The 20,535-nt window shown below is 41.9% G+C and overlaps 1 protein-coding gene across 2 annotated transcripts; it reads left to right on the forward strand.

Moving 5' to 3' along the window:
- Positions 1-322: 322 nt before the first annotated feature.
- Positions 323-20,260, forward strand: smpd5l.L (sphingomyelin phosphodiesterase 5-like L homeolog). Of its 2 annotated transcripts, XM_041571018.1 has the most exons (8): positions 323-414; positions 4,917-5,779; positions 8,510-8,585; positions 11,125-11,265; positions 14,547-14,636; positions 19,008-19,071; positions 19,166-19,304; positions 19,772-20,260. In XM_041571018.1, exons 2-8 carry the CDS (start codon positions 4,937-4,939, stop codon positions 19,874-19,876), a joined length of 1,458 nt encoding a protein of 485 aa, XP_041426952.1. In that variant the 5' UTR covers positions 323-414; positions 4,917-4,936; the 3' UTR covers positions 19,877-20,260. The 2 variants fall into 2 exon arrangements, with proteins under 2 accessions (XP_041426952.1, XP_018123554.2); XM_018268065.2 differs by lacking the exon at positions 323-414 and having other exon boundaries at positions 3,859-5,779.
- Positions 20,261-20,535: the final 275 nt, after the last annotated feature.

The raw sequence follows: 20,535 nt of genomic DNA on the forward strand, positions 1-20,535 counted from the left end.
CCCACAAAATCTAATCAAAATCTCCTGTGTAGTTTAACTCCCAGTCACATTTCTAAAATGAACTTTCCTACTGGGAATCTAACTGGCACAAAGCTGCTCTGGTGCTGGGCTTCAGCCGTCAGTTCTGAATTTAGTATAAGTTATATGTTATATACACGTGTATCTATATTGTTGAATCTATCTCTGTATAGATACCTTTATCTACATACATAATCACTTGGAATGTTGCCTTTCCACCAATATAATGGCTGCCGCCCCTTCTCCAGAGGTATTTTCTTTTTAACTTTAAAATCTGCCTCAAACTAGTTTCTTGTGTCATGTGACTGGAACCATGTGACCTGACGATCTCACACTGCAGCCACATCACATGGGAAGTTTAACCCAGTCAACTTCCTGCCTGCACCTGGGGAACAGGTAAGTTTTCTTATAAGTGTCAGTAACTGTATATACACCTGGGGAACAGGTAAGTTTCCTTATATGTGTCAGTAACTGTATATACACCTGGGGAACAGGTAAGTTTTCTTATATGTGTCAGTAACTGTATATACACCTGGGGAACAGGTAAGTTTTCCTTATATGTGTCAGTAACTGTATTACACCTGGGGAAGCAGGTAGTTTCTTATATGTGTCAGTAACTGTATATACACCTGGGGAACAGGTAAGTTCCTTATATGTGTCCAGTAACTGTATATACACCTGGGGAACAGGTAAGTTTTCTTATATGTGTCAGTAACTGTATATACACCTGGGGAACAGGTAAGTTTCCTTATATGTGTCAGTAACTGTATATACACCTGGGGAACAGGTAAGTTTTCTTATATGTGTCAGTAACTGTATATACACCTTGCGGAACAGGTACGTTTTCTTATATGTGTCAGTAACTGTATATACACCTGGGAACAGGTAAGTTTCCTTATATGTGTCAGTAACTGTATATACACCTGGGGAACAGGTAAGTTTCCTTATATGTGTCAGTAACTGTATATACACCTGGGGAACAGGTAAGTTTTCTTATATGTGTCAGTAACTGTATATACACCTGGGGAACAGGTAAGTTTCCTTATATGTGTCAGTAACTGTATATACACCTGGGGAACCAGGTAAGTTTCCTTATATGTGTCAGTAACTGTATATACACCTGGGAACAGGTAAGTTTCCTTATATGTGTCAGTAACTGTATATACACCTGGGAACAGGTAAGTTCCCTTATAAGTGTCAGTAACTGTATACACCTGGGGAACAGGTAAGTTTCTTATATGTGTCAGTAACTGTATATACACCTGGGGAACAGGTAAGTTTCTTATAAGTAACTGTATATAACCTGGGGAACAGGTAAGTTTCCTTATATGTGTCAGTAACTGTATATACACCTGGGGAACAGGTACGTTTTCTTATATGTGTCAGTAACTGTATATACACCTGGGGAACAGGTGTTTCCTAATATGTGTCAGTAACTGTATATACACCTGGGAACAGGTAAGTTTCCTAATATGTGTCAGTAACTGTATATACACCTGGGGAACAGGTAAGTTTCCTTATATGTGTCAGTAACTGTATATACACCTGGGGAACAGGTAAGTTTCCTTATATGTGTCAGTAACTGTATATACACCTGGGGAACAGGTAAGTTTCCTTATATGTGTCAGTAACTGTATATACACCTGGGGAACAGGTAAGTTTCCTTATATGTGTCAGTAACTGTATATACACCTGGGGAACAGGTAAGTTTTCTTATATGTGTCAGTAACTGTATATACACCTGGGGAACAGGTAAGTTTCCTAATATGTGTCAGTAACTGTATATACACCTGGGGAACAGGTAAGTTTCCTTATATGTGTCAGTAACTGTATATACACCTGGGGAACAGGTACGTTTTCTTATATGTGTCAGTAACTGTACATACACCTGGGGAACAGGTAAGTTTTCTAATATGTGTCAGTAACTGTATATACACCTGGGGAACAGGTAAGTTTCCTTATATGTGTCAGTAACTGTATATACACCTGGGGAACAGGTACGTTTTCTTATATGTGTCAGTAACTGTACATACACCTGGGGAACAGGTAAGTTTCCTTATATGTGTCAGTAACTGTATATACACCTGGGGAACAGGTAAGTTTTCTTATATGTGTCAGTAACTGTATATACACCTGCGGAACAGGTACGTTTTCTTATATGTGTCAGTAACTGTATATACACCTGGGGAACAGGTAAGTTTTCTTATATGTGTCAGTAACTGTATATACACCTGGGGAACAGGTACGTTTCCTTATATGTGTCAGTAACTGTATATAAACCTGGGGAACAGGTAAGTTTCCTTATATGTGTCAGTAACTGTATATACACCTGGGGAACAGGTAAGTTTTCTTATATGTGTCAGTAACTGTATATACACCTGCGGAACAGGTACGTTTTCTTATATGTGTCAGTAACTGTATATACACCTGGGGAACAGGTAAGTTTCCTTATATGTTGTCAGTAACTGTATATATACCTGGGGAACAGGTAAGTTTCCTAATATGTGTCAGTAACTGTATATACACCTGGGGAACAGGTAAGTTTCCTTATATGTGTCAGTAACTGTATATACACCTGGGGAACAGGTAAGTTTCCTTATATGTGTCAGTAACTGTAATATACACCTGGGGAACAGGTAAGTTTCCCTTATATGTGTCAGTAACTGTATATACACCTGGGGAACAGGTAAGTTTCCTTATATGTGTCAGTAACTGTATATACACCTGGGGAACAGGTAAGTTTCCTTATATGTGTCAGTAACTGTATATATACCTGGGGAACAGGTAAGTTTCCTTATATGTGTCAGTAACTGTATACAGTATATACCTGGGGAACAGCTAAGTTTCCTAATATGTGTCAGTAACTGTATATACACCTGGGGAACAGTTAAGTTTTCTTATATGTGTCAGTAACTGTATATACACCTGGGGAACAGGTAAGTTTTCTTATATGTGTCAGTAACTGTATATACACCTGGGGAACAGGTAAGTTTTCTTATATGTGTCAGTAACTGTATATACACCTGGGGAACAGGTACGTTTCCTTATATGTGTCAGTAACTATAAACACCTGGGGAACAGGTAAGTTTTCTTATATGTGTCAGTAACTGTATATACACCTGGGGAACAGGTAAGTTTCCTAATATGTGTCAGTAACTGTATATACACCTGGGGAACAGGTAAGTATATGTTATGTATAGTTCTTCAGTGTATCACTTATTTGTACCCTGGGTACCCCTGGAACTATAGCAGGGTGACACCCCAATGTTTCTATATATCTGTAACCTTGTTATGAGCTAAGGGGGCCCAGTCTGAAGGTCAGTTAGGGGGAGATTTGGGGTGAGTGCTTATTTGTGTCCTGGGTACCCCTGAAACTATAGCAGGGTGACTGTTACCCCAATGTTAAAGGGGATGTAAAGTCAAAAAATTTAATTCCTTTAACGGGTCCACTGTCTAAAAATAAACCTATTGTCAATATACTTCCATTAATAATTCTGTACCTTTTTCATAAAATGTATGATTTCTGCGCCCCAGCTCCCCCTTCTCTCTATACAAACAGACATCAACCTGCATGAATTCCTCAACACGACGGCCCCTTGGCTGCTTTACTTCAAAACAATCTCCCCTCCTCCGAGTTCTGCAGTGTCAGGGAAAGTGTGTGGAGTTGTCATGGAGGTCAGCTTTAGGAACGAAAACATGAATTAACCCGAAGTATCTCTTATCATCCGGCCCTCAGTGTTGAGGAATTCATGCAGGCTGAAGTCTGTGTGTATAGAAAGAAGGGGGAGCTGGGGCGCAGAAAATCATAATTTTTAAGAAAAAGGTACAGAATTGTTTATGGAAGTATATTGACAATAGGTTTATTTTTTAGACAGTGGACCCGTTAAAGGAATTTCATTTTTTGACTTTACATCCACTTTAATATATATGGTAACCTTGTTCAGCAGTCATGGGGCATTTATTTCACCTGATTTGCACTTTCCCACTGGACCTTACACATATGTTACAATATTGGATTCTGTAGCCCCGACACAATGTGATTCTGTTACACAACAAAAGATACAGTCTGACCCATAAAACATGATCAACATCTCATGAACCTGACCTGTGCTGTAACTAGAACGGAGGCTGACCCCGTGACTGTGGGGGGCACCAGTCTGCTTCTTCTATACAGGGGTATTAGGGGAATGAGGGGGTGGGAACATCCACAGTTACACCAGTGGCCCTAACAGGAATCCAGGTCCAGAGATCAGAGGTGAATTCATGAAATGTGAGGCTACACTTTCCATAGGGCCCCCTTCTTGGCTTCTCCCAGTCCCAAAACTTTATATACAACGATAAACTTCCAAATGATGAACTATTAGTAAGAGTAAAAGAATTAGTAACAATAAAATGCAGCAGCTGCTGAGCGGGGTCGGGGGCAGCCCATGCACAGTTGGTACCTGCTTGCTGGATTTTTTCATTATTTTTTTCTTATAAAACATGAATTAACTGTGGTCAGGGGCTGACTGGGAGAAGATTAGGTACAAGTGGTGTATCTGTGCTGGGTGTGCGTCTGAACTCTATAAAGCCACATCAGCCTTGGTGTGTGCCACGTGCCACGTCACTGTGCTGATTCCACTCAACCCATCATTGCTTTATAGAACTTGATGCACATTCAGTACAGACAGACACGGGCTGAACTAGGACACAGTTGATCTACAATGTTTTACTACACAAAGCCTAACCCTATACATGGGATGTTTATGTTGCAATAGGGTGTCCTATTGGCTTATTTGGCCTCCTTATAATAAATCCTTCAGTTTAATATTTACCCTCATTCCTAATGTTTCTGTTCCCAAATAATAAAAAACCTAATAAACAGCATTTTATATTCTATCCTTTTCTTTTTTTCCCAGAGTGCCATTTCCCCCACCCCATGTCTCTGTCGGAGTCCCCTTTCACATGCCCTTTATTTGGCCCATGTTTCTCACTGGGTTTGGTGCTTCTCTTCCCTTCCTACTGGTTTGTAGATCGTCTCTTGAGCTGTGCGGTTCCCACCAGTATTGATCGCTCCCAGGGATGTGCACTGAGGCTTCTACGTCTGCTTCTTGGGGTTCCAGTCTTCCTTCTGTTATTCCTGCTCTCCCTTCCTCTTGGGATTTTGGGACTTCTGATTTGGGCCCCTTTCCATCAAATTCGACGGCCCTTCTGCTACCAGAATCAATCACGGGCACATACACCTCCAGTGGAGATGATCGGAGGCAAATGCACATTTCTGTTCATCAGTGCCAACCTCTGCCTGTTACCCGATGGTCTCGCCCGCTTCAGCAACCTCAGACACACTCAGAAACGTACTGCCACCATCTCTAGCCTATTGGGTGCTCCTACAGCCCCCCAAGAATGTCAGGGTATTAATGGGAAGAGTGACGACTCAGCCTCTCTCTGCAGCACAAATGATGTCCTGACCAGGGTGGAGAACATCAAAGAGGAATTTCCTAGTGAGATCTCAATTGACTTCCCCAGAGGAGCAGATTTTCTTTGCCTCCAGGAAGTGTTTGATGGTCGGGCAAGTGGCAAACTGCGCCGCTTATTGGCTCCTTCCTTCCCTCACATCTTGTACGATGTTGGCCCCTCGGGGCCCTATAACTGTGGCTTCAGGTTCTTTAACAGTGGTCTGTTCCTCGCCAGCCGCTACCCTCCTCTTGCTGCCAAGTACTTCTGTTACCCCAACGCCCGAGGAGAAGACTCACTCGCTGCCAAAGGACTTCTCTGTGTCAAGGTAACGTCACTCTTTTATTTTAAATGTTTCATTGCACAAATATGTTTTGTGTTTGTTCAGTTATTTGTGTCCAGTTTTGTGTTATGGTTTTATTATGGAGAATTAGTGCAAACCAGTATTTGGGTTGTGGGAGAAAGTCAGGACTGCAGTAGGGGGGCTGGTGAATTAGAGGCCCAAATACTAATAAAGAACATATTGTGTGGGGGTCATGGGAGCCCCAAGATTCCAAATGGCCGACCTGCTCACTGCTAAAAAAAAAAGTTCTGAATTATGATCCAGAAAAACTTTCTGGCCTCTTTACACTCATTTTTTAGACATTTTATTGTGTATTTATATATACAGGCTGTGTTGTGCCAACTTGCTTCATCATAGAAAACACTTCTGTGGCCCAGATCATTGCCTTTCAGACATGCAACTATTGGTGCTTGAAATACATTTTAAAGAACAGAGAAAGAAAGATATGGGAATTTTAATTTAAAGAATTGTTTGACACTTTTGGAATAAATTTGGGCCTTGGTTTTATGTCTTTGCCCAGTTCTAAATCCTCGTCCAATCACTTGTTTTAGAATTCTTATGAATAGATCCACTGACCATATCACACGTGTCCAGTCCAGAACTCTACTTGGAATAAAAAGATATAAACAAAATGACTCCAGGGTTTTATGACATTTTAGTGAATTTATTATCAGTTTGGCACTGATCATTGATCACCCGCTGGTTGTGAGGCCACTACATATGAGGCTTCAAACTGAAACCTGTGACATACACATTAAAGGAACAGTCTCAAAATATTAGTGGGAAAATAGCAACAATGTGTTACGTAATAAAACATTTCCAATCTAGTAAGTTACCCATAAATATCACCTGTCCAATGTAACAGCCACAACCCAACCTTCTCTTTGCTTCTCTCTATCCAGTCTGTCAGTTGAAGGAACAAAACTATTCAGTCAATTTGCTTTTGATTCTGTCCCGTTTTTCTCAGTTCTGTTCCATGGGGCCCCCCTTCTATTTGCCGACTAACTGACAGATTATAGAGAGAAGCAAAGGAGAAGGTGGGTTCCATTACGTTAGATATGATCCAGTCACTTAGTAATTTTACTATAGTCCTCTCACCACTGCCCTAAATGAGCTGCTCCTATAAAAACTAAACGTTCTAGTCCCAAACCACTTCAACCGTGACATACTGCTCATACACAAGCTCCAAAGACATTCACGTGCACTTGAGCGTCGCTGGCGCAAATCCCGCTCAGAATGAGACTTTTGGAGCTACAAATCTGCCCTGCGCTCCTATAACACCAGCCTCTTCCAAGCCAAACAAACCTACTTTACTTCACTCATTAACTCCCTTTCTAAAAAACCAGCACAACTTTTCTCCACCTTTAACCCTCTCCTTTCCCCTTCTCCACCCCCTCCATGCACATCTGTCTCTGCTCAAGATATTGCTGAGCACTTCAAAAACAAAATTGTCACTATCAGAAGGGACATTCCACTACTCAACCCCCCTAGACTTCCACCACCCTCCCTCCACACTCCCCAGTCTCTCCTGTGCTCCTTCACCCCTGTCACTGATGAGGAATCTCAAAGCTTCTGGCCTCTTCTCACCTTACCACCTGCCCGCTTGATCCAATTCCCTCGAAACTTCTCCGCAATACCAATCCTTGTCTAATCAAAGCCTTAACTCACCTATTTAATCTTTCCCTCTCAACTGGACTGTTTCCTTCTCAACTAAAACATGCTCTTGTCACCCCCATTCTGAAAAAACCCTCTCTAGATCCCTCCAATCTTGACAACCTCCGACCTATCTCTCTGCTACCTTTCATCTCTAAACTACTTGAGCGCCTAGTCTACAACCGACTAACCTCATTCCTCTCTGACAATAACCTGCTGGACCCCCTACAATCTGGTTTTAAGCCACAACACTCCACCGAAACCTCCATAACCTGACTAACTAATGAACCTTTAACAGCTAAAGCCAACAATCACTTCTCACTACTAATACTGCTTGATCTCTCAGCTGCACTGTAGATCACCCTCTCCTCCTCCAGTCTCCTCATTCGCTTGGCGTTCTTACCTCACTAATCGTTCCTTCAGTGTCTCCTACAATGGAGTAGCATCTTCTCCCCTACCTCTTTCTGTTTTTTCATGTCACTTCCACCTAAGGAACATTTCCAAAATACGATCATTTATCACCCAAGACGCTGCCAAAATTCTTATTCACTCTCTCATCATATCACGTCTAGACTACTGTAACTCTCTTTTAATTGGCCTCCCCCTCCAGAGACTGTCAGCTCTCCAGTCCATAATGAACACTGCTGCGAGGCTCATATAAACAGCGCTGTGAAATATGCTGGCACTATATAAATACATGTTAATAATAATAAATAATAATAATATACATTACATTTTTTACTAACTAACTATATTGGAAACATTTAGTTGAGATGCAAAGCCTGTTTACCCATTTGTTTTTGCACTGAACAATTCCATTAAGGGTGATTTTTTGTGTCCCCAAAATTGGAACAATTGGGGTTATGATACCTGGTGCTGAGAAGCAAATCTGTGCAATGGGCCACACTAACATTGGGTGCTGAATGATTAACCTGTGCCTGGGCCACACACACACACAATGGTTGTGGACTTGCTAAGCTTTCACAGGATGAGCCACTTGCCAAATGCCCAGGTTACTAGCCCAGTAGTTCCTGCAAATACTCACCTGTTGCTTTCTTTTAGGTGCAGGTTGGAGTGAATGAAGAGCAGCAGAGCATTGTGGGATATATAAATTGCACCCACTTGCACGCCCCGGAGGGTGAGAGCCTCTGTCTTTACTTTATTATCACTTTTTCCTGTTTTTTTGCTTTAATCAGCAGGGTGAAAAGATGATATAGTTTAGATATTTTTTATATGTCTGTGGAGGGTGATGTTGTGATTAGAGACCCCAAAAAAGCAACAGCAGAAATTAAATCTGAGTGGGGGGGGAGGTGGGCAAATGCTTAAACCTTTCTTTGCTTCTTTAACTTTGAGGGACATTGGGGTATCGGTGGGTCATTGGGATATCAGTGGCCACAGTTTGGGAATGGTAATAGCCTTTGCTAATGTCTCAATACAATTTCAAGGGGAACATTTTTTAGGGGAAATACGACTTAATCTGAGTGGGGTGAACATGCTCTGGGCAATGAGGCTGTGGAAGGAAGAAACGACTGACTAAGTTCTTATAGAACCTAAGTATAAAGAGGCTTTGGATCAGAACATTCTGTTGCTTGTGGGAGACCAGAATCTTTACAAACAAGGGTGTAAGGACATGGAAGGAGAAACAGACCAGCTCTGGGGTTTTTGTAGTTGTAGCATATTTCTGTAGGGATGATGAGAAGTAACAAATGTTTGGAGAAAGCAGAAAGTTCTAATGGAGACCAGTAAGCGTCCGTACCCTGCAGTGCCAATGCTGCCAGTATAGGGACCCAAGTGGTCAGACTTAGGGGCAGATTTATTAAGGTTCAAATGGTAAATTTGAATAAAAATTTTCGTTTTTCCCACCAACTTGAATTTGAATGTGAGATCTATGGCATCTCAACCCTGGAAATAGTTCTAATTTGAATATTTGTCACCTAAAACCTGCCGAGTTCATGTACAAGTGGCAGAAGTTCGATGAAGCATTTGAATAGATTCATTGCCTTCCTGACATTCAAGTTTTTTTCCGCATTCAATCCAATATTAGACGTTCAAGTTTTTCCATAAATAACCTTCCATTCGAGTTGTGAATACGTTCGAGTTTATTCGAGTTGAAAAAATTGACATAATTTCGAAATTCGACCTTTGATAAATCTGCCCCCTAGAGATAAGAGACCCTTGGATCATGGGATCACTGGGAGCTTCTATAGCGCTCGGGTTTGTGCACCACATCTGGACATTGTGACCTGACATTTGTGAATGTGGAAAGGATCTGAACTATTTACTGAATTCTGACATTTTCCTGATGAAATACAACTTTGTGTAACACATTTTTGAAAACATCATGATTGCTGGTGCCCCACTTAGTCTTACCCAGAGTCCTCTCTGCCAGCTGCAACTCCCAGTAGAGCACGTGTTACATGGGACTCTTCTTCTCAGGTGGCCCTCACTGTTCTGTTGGAGGAAGGTTTAACCACACTAAATTGCACCCACAACTGATCACAACGTGGGCACCAGTGGTTCTTAAAACAAAACTGGACCAATATCATAAATTAGTAAATGGTCCAGATACTTTCCCACATTACAGTCACAACTGTGGGGTCCCAACGCCCAGAGGTAGAGCTCACTCCCCAGTGCTATAGAAGCTCACAGTGATCCCTTGATCCAAGGGTCTCCTATCTCTAAGTCTAACCACTTGGGTCCCGATACTGGCAGCATTGGCACCACTGGGTACTGGGTACTGACCCTTACTGGTCTCCATTAGAATTTCCCTGACATCTGCCCAATAGAACCTTCTTCCTTCTTCAAACATTTGTTATATCTCATCATCCATACAGAAATATGTTATAGCTGCATAATTGCAAATTGTAGTTATAAAGTGTAGTGTGAGTTCTTCTCCTTTCATTAACTTGTAGCCAATCCAAAAATGGTTTCCACTTTTCCCTAAAATGTTCACCTGCTTTAAAATGACAGGATCTGAAATGAACTGCCCATGGGTGACTAAATGGGAACATTATTTAACACTAGATTTGGCTTTGTATCAATCCATTGTTTGAGGTAGATCTTGATGCAACAGTTGAAAGATGTTTGTCAATTCCCAAAAGAATGAGCCTGGAATTGGCTGATGTGATTTCCTCTAATGTTGGGCAAGCCGCACTGTATAAAGTCTCCTTTAAATGCTCACCTATGTTCATGCCCCTGATAAAGTCAGATCCACACCAAAATTAATTGATAAGCTGAATGTACTACAAAGAAACGCAAAGGCAATACTTTTATTTAATAAATTGCACTTTATTTTTAAACTATGGGAGAGAAGCCCTTTTTTGTTTAAATCTTTCCTGGCACATACTTGACCTACTGGGCCTCATCCTTCCTCTGGCTCCTCAGCCCACCACCTCCTCCAGCAAGGGGAGAGTATTTGGTGCCTTGCCCTCATGCCAAGGGATATGCTCCCTCTCCCAACTGTAATACAGACCCAACTTTAGCTGGTCCAACCCCTCCTGGGGACTAACTGAATTAATGGTTGGAGATAAGTAATGTTCTGAGCAATTGAGATACAGCCCTATTCAGAGTTGGTTGCCCCTTGTTGTGAGCCGCTGATAAGTTACACAAGGATATATAGCTGGTGATATTCCAAGTTCTCAGACAGAACTGATAGCAGACCCTGTGTTTCCTTTCAGCTGACGCTTGTGTTCGGTTTGACCAGATGTCCCATTTGCTGCAGTGGGTGTCGGACTTCCAATCAGAGAACAGCGAGGCCGGGGAAATCACTGTGTTTGATGTTCTCTGCGGAGACCTTAATTTTGATAATTGCTCAGCGGGTAAAGTTCATCTCATCTTTAGCATTTTTGTCTCGTTTGGTTTGTTCTCTTTCACTGTATGTTCAAATGCAATTGTATAAGTAGCCCAGTCCTTCATCAGTCATTCTATAACTGACAAATAGATACTATACATGGAAGTAGCAGAATTCCAGCAGGACCTTTAATTCCATACATTTCATATTTTAAATGGCAAATAGGCAGCAGCAGGTCCATCATCATGGGGTGACAGTTGTAAATCCTGTCTGAGGCCCATGGCAGTAGGCATCCCTGATATACTCAACTGTCTGATTTGTGGACCAGAAAGGGGACAGGGATTGTGGAACCCAACTCTTTCATCATCACCTCTCCAGCGTCATTGCCCCACTCCTCCAACTTCTCCATTGCCCACAAGCAAAACCAGATAGTTCCCTCCTATTGAAAGTGTAGCAGTGACAGCAATCCTATAAATGATATGAGTCATGAGAGCCATCTGGGCTAGCAGTTCCATGAATGGGAAATGGGCCAGCATTAGTATAAATGGCACATCAGGGGGTAGATCTCCCTGGCAGTAATTGGGATGGTTGCAGGTCAATAGCATAATGAATAATAATAAATAAGTTTATTGTATGTAACATAGTAACATAGTAAGTAAGGTTGAAAAAAGACACATGTCCATCAAGTTCAACCTTTTAGTTTTATTTTTGTTTTTTTTATCTGCCTAACTGCCAGTTGATCCAGAGGAAGGCAAAAAACCCATCTGAAGCCTCGCCAAAAATTCCTTCCTGACTCCAAAATGGCAATGGGACCAGTCCCTGGATCAACTTGTACTATGAGCTCTCTCCCATATCCCTGTATTCCCTCACTTGCTAAACACCATCCAACCCCTTCTTATACCTATCTAATGTATCAGTCTGTACCCCTGATTCACTTCCCAGCTCTCCCTGTAACACCCCTTTCCCTCCTCTAATCTCATTGGCTCCCTCCTGTCTGCTGGGAGGAGCTACTGGTGAATAAAGCATCCGACCCTTCCTTGTACCTATCTAATGTATCAGCCTGTACCCCTGATTCACTTCCCAGCTCTCCCTGTAACACCCCTTTCCCTCCTCTAATCTCATTGGCTCCCTCCTGTCTGCTGGGAGGAGCTACTGGTGAATAAAGCATCCGACCCTTCCTTGTACCTATCTAATGTATCAGCCTGTACCCCTGATTCACATCCCAGCTCTCCCTGTAACACCCCTTTCCCTCCTCTAATCTCATTGGCTCCCTCCTGTCTGCTGGGAGGAGCTACTGGTGAATAAAGCATCCGACCCTTCCTTGTACCTATCTAATGTATCAGCCTGTACCCCTGATTCACTTCCCAGCTCTCCCTGTAACACCCCTTTCCCTCCTCTAATCTCATTGGCTCCCTCCTGTCTGCTGGGAGGAGCTACTGGTGAATAAAGCATCCGACCCTTCCTTGTACCTATCTAATGTATCAGCCTGTACCCCTGATTCACATCCCAGCTCTCCCTGTAACACCCCTTTCCCTCCTCTAATCTCATTGGCTCCCTCCTGTCTGCTGGGAGGAGCTACTGGTGAATAAAGCATCCGACCCTTCCTTGTACCTATCTAATGTATCAGCCTGTACCCCTGATTCACTTCCCAGCTCTCCCTGTAACACCCCTTTCCCTCCTCTAATCTCATTGGCTCCCTCCTGTCTGCTGGGAGGAGCTACTGGTGAATAAAGCATCCGACCCTTCCTTGTACCTATCTAATGTATCAGCCTGTACCACTGATTCACTTCCCAGCTCTCCCTGTAACACCCCTTTCCCTCCTCTAATCTCATTGGCTCCCTCCTGTCTGCTGGGAGGAGCTACTGGTGAATAAAGCATCCGACCCTTCCTTGTACCTATCTAATGTATCAGCCTGTACCACTGATTCACTTCCCAGCTCTCCCTGTAACACCCCTTTCCCTCCTCTAATCTCATTGGCTCCCTCCTGTCGGCTGGGAGGAGCTACTGGTGAATAAAGCATCCAACCCTTCCTTGTACCTATCTAATGTATCAGCCTCAGGGAGACAATTCCACATCTTCACAGCTCTAACTGTAAAAAACCCCATTCCCAATATTTAGGCTGAACCTCTTTTTCTTCTAATCGGAATGGGTGACCTTGTGTCAGCTGGAAAGACCTACTGGTAAATAAATCATTAGAGAGATTATTATATGATCCCCTTATATATTTATACATAGTTATCATATCACCCCTTAAGCGCCTCTTCTCCAGCGTGAACATCCCCAATTTGGCCAGTCTTTCCTCATAGCTAAGATTTTCCCTTTACCAGCTTAGTTGCCCTTCTCTGTCCCCTCTCTAATACAATAATGTCCTGTTTGAGTGATGGAGACCAAAACTGTACGGCTTTGGCAAAATCCAGAATCTTACTTACCACATCATAAAAAGCAATCAAATTCGTCTGACATGACCTATCCTTCATAAAGCCATGCTGATTGCTGCTCATAATGACATTCATTAGGACAACATTTTGAATGTGATCCCTTAACAAGCCTTCAAATAATTTGCCCACCACAGATGTCAGACTTACTGGCCTATAATTGCCAGGCTGAGATCATAATCCCTTTTTAAATATTGGAATAACATCAGCTTTTCTCCAATCCATAGGCACCATACCAGATGAAAGTGAATCTGAGAAAATCAGAAATAGGGGCTGGTCTAAAACTGAACTAAGCTCTCTTAGAACCCGGGGGTGTATGCCATCAGGCCCTGGAGCCTTGTTTACATTAATTTGTATTAAAGCTTTATGAATCATATCCTGAGTCAGTCACTGACTAGATTGAGCTGAGCCATTAGTGCAGCTATAAAGTGAGCCTAGGAACTCACACTCCTCTATTGTATACACTGAAGAAAAGAACTGACACATTTGCCTTTTCTGTATCTGTTACAACCAGACTGGTACCATTATTTAATGGAGCAACACTCTCAACCTGCATCTTTTTACTATTAATATATTTAAAAAAAACTTTTAAGGGTTAGTTTTCACCTCCACCGCAATTAACTCTTCATTTCTTTTCTTAGCCTTCCGGATTGCTGATTTACAACATTTATTACAGTGTTTATATTCATTAAATGCAGCTTCTGTCTCATAAGTGTGTGTTAAACAGCAGTGCAAGAGGTGTTAGTACTAAGGCAGTAGCATTGTCTGCAACAGACAAGTGAATGATAGAATTGGAATTCTTCATCTTTACTATTGCAGCATTTGCTGTTAGATTTTGGTCCTTACTGCTAATTCTGTGCTTATTTTATATTAGATGACCATATGGAACAATCACATGATTTATTTGAAGTCTATAAGGACCCGTGCAGAGACTGTGCTGGGAGAGACAGATCTGGGGTACTAGGTAAGTTCACAATATTATCAAACACATTTTTTCCCATAGTTTATATATTTATAATTAACACGAATTTAGAAAGTAGTGACATATTCCGTAGTGCTGTACAAAAGAAGTCTGTGTACATCAATCAGATTTATTACATACAAATACTGAGCAGAAAAGGAGGGAAATAGGAAAGAAACTAGTAACATAGCGTCTAGACCCAAGTACCAATCATTTAACTCAAACTAAACACTTGCACTGGTGGAAGGATTTATTTCTGATCTAAATCTGAAGATCACTGGAATCACTTTTGCATCAGTAATTGATTCAGTGGAATTTCTTTATTTGATCGAAAATGGAAAAATTCCTCGTCCCATGCACACTTTAAATACATCTAATAGTCACCATCTAAAATGTTTGTAAAACGTTCCCTTCAGCCAATTTCTCAGACTTAGGAGGTACTGCCCCACTATAGAGGCCTATAACATAGAATCTGACTGTAACCCCATCTTGGCCACCCCCTGTGCTGTGTAACATTTACACCATTATTTTCTCACCATCCACAGGTCCTGAATCCCCTTTGCTAAATGAAAGGCTACTGGGAATTTACCAGTCATGGCAGTGCCTCCAGCCAGTGGGATCAGGGAATAAACCTACTGGTATCAAGCCCCACTAGGAACAAATGATTAACCACACCACTTGCAGTAAAACAAATAGAACTTTATATAAGAAGAAAAGTGCAGAGTAAATACAATTACAATATCAATACCCCCCTTTCCTGCAAGAGCTCCTAAACTTTCCCCAGGTAGTGCTACCTGCCCAAATACCTCTCTTGTTGGACAGAGGCAGTTGCTCCCATGTAGTGGCACATGAACAGGGGACAAGCTGGAGCCTTTCCCTCCCACACGTACAACTCCCCCGGGGCTCATACAGAGCTGGTACAGGCAGCCACACTGCTTCAAGCTCCTTTTACTGACATCCATCTCCAGTATATCTTATTGGGGTCTTGTTATCCCCAAGCCCACACAAGGCATCCCCAGCCAAGTGCTTTCTCTCCATAGTTGAACTCACAAGCTAGGGGTCCCATACACCAAGCCCCTTAGGGCCACTCGAATTCTTTAGGCCCCTTACATCTTGCCTGCAGTCCTGCACTCCGACTGGAATTCAAAGTAATGGATAGCATACCCAATTTGAAAAAAAAAAATTAAGCACATTTATTACACAAAGATTAAGAAATAATGAACAAAAAGTATAGAGAGGTGAGCCCAACGCATTTCGACCATAAGGGTCTTCCTCAGGGGCACAAATCAAACAAAAATCAAAAAAGGCAGTCACTCCGACTGGACTGAGAAGTAGACTGAACTGAACACATGAGAAGTAGACTGAGCTGAACACATGAGAAGTAGACTGAACTGAACACATGAGAAGTAGACTGAACTGAACACATGAGAAGTAGACTGAACTGAACACATGAGAAGTAGACTGAACTGAACACATGAGAAGTAGACTGAGCTGAACACATGAGACGTAGACTGAGCTGAACACATGAGAAGTAGACTGAACTGAACACATGAGAAGTAGACTGAACTGAACACATGAGAAGTAGACTGAGCTGAACACATGAGAAGTAGACTGAGCTGAACACATGAGAAGTAGACTGAGCTGAACACATGAGAAGTAGACTGAGCTGAACACATGAGAAGTAGACTGAGCTGAACACATGAGAAGTAGACTGAGCTGAACACATGAGAAGTAGACTGAGCTGAACACATGAGAAGTAGACTGAGCTGAACACATGAGAAGTAGACTGAACTGAACACATGAGAAGTAGACTGAACTGAACACATGAGAAGTAGACTGAACTGAACACATGAGAAGTAGACTGAGCTGAACACATGAGAAGTAGACTGAGCTGAACACATGAGAAGTAGACTGAACTGAACACATGAGAAGTAGACTGAACTGAACACATGAGAAGTAGACTGAACTGAACACATGAGAAGTAGACTGAACTGAACACATGAGAAGTAGACTGAACTGAACACATGAGAAGTAGACTGAACTGAACACATGAGAAGTAGACTGAACTGAACACATGAGAAGTAGACTGAGCTGAACACATGAGAAGTAGACTGAACTGAACACATGAGAAGTAGAGTGAGCTGAACACATGAGAAGTAGACTGAACTGAACACATGAGAAGTAGACTGAGCTGAACACATGAGAAGTAGACTGAACTGAACACATGAGAAGTAGACTGAACTGAACACATGAGAAGTAGAGTGAGCTGAACACATGAGAAGTAGACTGAACTGAACACATGAGAAGTAGACTGAACTGAACACATGAGAAGTAGACTGAGCTGAACACATGAGAAGTAGACTGGCTCACCCCCCTCCCTTATCTAATTTAGGTCCAGCACTTCGCTGCCAACACCAGGGCATTTCCACCCATGCGTTACTTTAGGACAATAGTGGAACTTAACCGTATGGGTCCCTACTTGACATTTTTCCAAGGAATTTGAAGGGTTACAAGGGATGACTAATAGAAACAGCAAAGAATCAGGCTTTGGGCAAGGAAACTAAATTCTAATGTTAAAACAAAGCCTAATGTGGTAGATAATAACTATTCTATATATGTAGAAAGCAACAAGAAATCAATAGCCAAAAGCAAAAGGAAAACAATAGATCCCATTTCTGTAGCATTTTAACTATGAAAAGATTTAATCCCATTTAACACTGGGATATTTTATTTTTCTGATCCATATCTTCAGTTGTTTCTAGATGTAAGAACCAAGATTACATATAGGTCACATATAGGTTACATATAGGTTACATATAGGTTACATATAGGTTACATATAGGTTACATATAGGCAGGCTAAACATCTCCCTAAACTCCTAGACCCAAGCTAAATGCTTCATTCAATATATAATAATGGGGATTTATCTAGAAAGGTGGCTATGTTGTCATGTGGGAAAAGCATTACTTTTATTCCCATATTTGTGTAACCATGGAAAACAAAAACAAACAAAAAAAAACAAATAACAAAATATATATATATAAAAAAACCAAAGGCCCAGCACTCGAAAAACGCTTCCATTGGCGTCTGGGTGCAGTCCACATTGTAGTTAGATGCAGATGCTGTTAGAGATCGCACTCACATGACTTATATCAAATTTAGTTGCTTTTATTATAAAAAAAAGTCTAGCGTTTGGGCTCCAGCCTTTGTCAAAGTGCAAAAATACAATAAAGAACCAACTTAAAAACATTGTGTGGCACGAACCCGCCGTGACGTGTGTAGCGCTATAGTAAGTTGAGTGCACCGTTCTCTCTCTATAGGCTTCACCCCTATACTATGCTCCAGATGAGACCTTAATTATTCAGGGGTAAGCCCTCGCAAACGGTGTGGAGGCAGGGTGTAGTATAACTGTAACTTGGTGCAGGGTACAATAATTGGGCGTCAGTGGTTCTTATAACTTAAAGGGATACTGTCATGGGAAAAAATTTTTTTCTCAAATCAATCAATTAATAGTGCTACTCCAGTAGAATTCTGCACTGAAATCCATTTCTCAAAAGAGCAAACAGATTTTTTTTATATTCAATTTTGAAATCTGACATGGGGCTAGACATATTGTCAATTTCCCAGCTGCCCCAAGTCATGTGACTTGTGCTCTGATAAACTTCAATCACTCTTTACTGCTGTACTGCAAGTTGGAGTGATATCACCTCCCCCCCTTTTCCCCCAGCAGCCAAACAACAGAACAATGGGAAGGTAACCAGATAGCAGCTCCCTAACACAAGATAACAGCTGCCTGGTAGATCTAAGAACAACACTCAATAGTAAAATCCAGGTCCCACTGAGACACATTCAGTTACATTGAGAAGGAAAAACAGCAGACTGCCAGAAAGCATTTCTCTCCTAAAGTGCAGGCACACGTCACATGACCAGGGGCAGCTGGGAAATTGACAATATGTCTAGCCCCATGTCAGATTTCAAAATTGAATATAAAAATCGAAATTCGAAGTATTTTTCATTATAATCCTTCACTCAAGCTTAGTAAATGTGCCCCTTGGTGTTTGGGAAGGAAGTGTCACACAAGAGACTTTGCTCATTCTGTACATGGAAAAGAAGTGGCTAAATACAGAGCCCATTGTCGGTGGTGGATTCTCTAATTGGACTGAAGTTTTATGAGATATTTTATGTGAGACCTAAACCTGGTCCCTAATGAAATTCCTCTCAGCTGCCCCAGTACAGGTTACGCCCCAAATCCAATGAATAAATACCTTTCCCTATCCTATAAGAATACTAATGATTGGCAGTTACATGCGGGGAATGGACTGTGGCGCCCCCTTCTGGTTCATTTAGTTATGTCTCCTCTCTTGTCTCCCCCAGGCACTCTCCTCCGGCCCGAGTCTTTGTACCATGAAGCAGTGAATACTCCAGACAATATGAAGAGGTGAGGCCATGAATGGGCATTTTGCTTCTGCTGGAAAGCTTCACACTTGCTGCTTTGTGCATTTAGTTCTTATTTCATTATTGTCCCTTTACAGGACCCTGGAGTCACCCAATGAGCGGCAACTTTATTTAGCCCCCCCTCTACCTCTCAACTCAAACCCTGATGTGCCGCACTGGACAGGCCGTCGCATTGATTATATCTTGTACCGACCCCCGGAATCATTCCCTGCCACGGTAAGAAGGGTCATGGGAGGCTGCAAATACAACTTCTTTCACTTGCGGTAACTGAGAGAGAGTGGGTGTGTGAGTGTTTGTGAGTGCTGTTTGTAGCAGTGTGAGTGGATGAATGTGAGTTGGAGTGGAGGTGTCAGGAGTGGCGGTGTCTGAAATGGAGCACTCCTGACACCACCACTCCTGACACCACCACTCCTGAGTGCTCCATTTCGGAGTGCTCCATTTCAGAGTGCTCCATTCCTGAATAAAGAGACCACAACATCACAACAAAGTGCTGCCTATTGATGCATTGCTGCATGAAGTCATCATGTTATGGTTTGATTGAAAATTGAAATTAATTTAAAATAAAAGGACACCAAAGTCCCAGGTTCAGAGTTTGTGGATGTGCACATGAGAATTCAGTTACTATTTTCCTTCCCATGAGATTGACACTGATGTTAAATAGTTATGGTTTGTTGTTTCTTCAGGTTGTGGATCAGTTCCTATTTATTACGCAGCTGGCAGGGCTATCGGACCACATTCCCATATCTCTCCGCCTCTCTGTCACTATTGACCCCACTACGTCTCTCTGAAGGGGGAACAACTGCTGCAAATGCAACTCCAATACCTGCAATGCCGATACCTTGTGTCTAATACATGTTTACACATAGTCCCTTAACTTGGGGTTCATGGTGGCATTAACTGCTTATATTACCTCACAATCATTGCTATGGACTCTAGATAATCTATTTAATAAGATTTATTCATTACATGTGGGACATTACATGGCATCTTTGCACCAATCTCTGGGGTTCAGACTGCCATCCCCTCCCCCTTTTTCCTGCACTCTCCCTAAACTGCAGCCATTTTCAGGCATCACATATGGGTGAGATTATTGTATTGAATGTTCTTGTACTGATGTTAATAGATATAAATATTGAAATATTTGATAAATAAATCCATTATTATTGATATAAGAATGGCTACTAAGCAGTGTCTCTATTGAATTCTATACGATATTGTTGTATACACATCACATACAGAATACAGTAGAGTAAGTGGGAATCCGCGCTCAGACAATTAACTCTTTATAGGTGAATGCATCAATCCTCTTCAGTAGAACATCCAAAACTATTAGACTTTCAGTGGGAAAGAGGAGAGAACTCGGACGCAGATGAACTGCTTGTGATTAATATTTATTTAAGCTGCTGTACACGACATGTTTCGGGCCTATAATTGCCCTTTCTCAAGT

Source organism: Xenopus laevis, chromosome 1L (genome assembly GCF_017654675.1).
Source record: "Xenopus laevis strain J_2021 chromosome 1L, Xenopus_laevis_v10.1, whole genome shotgun sequence".
NCBI lineage: Eukaryota > Metazoa > Chordata > Amphibia > Anura > Pipidae > Xenopus > Xenopus laevis.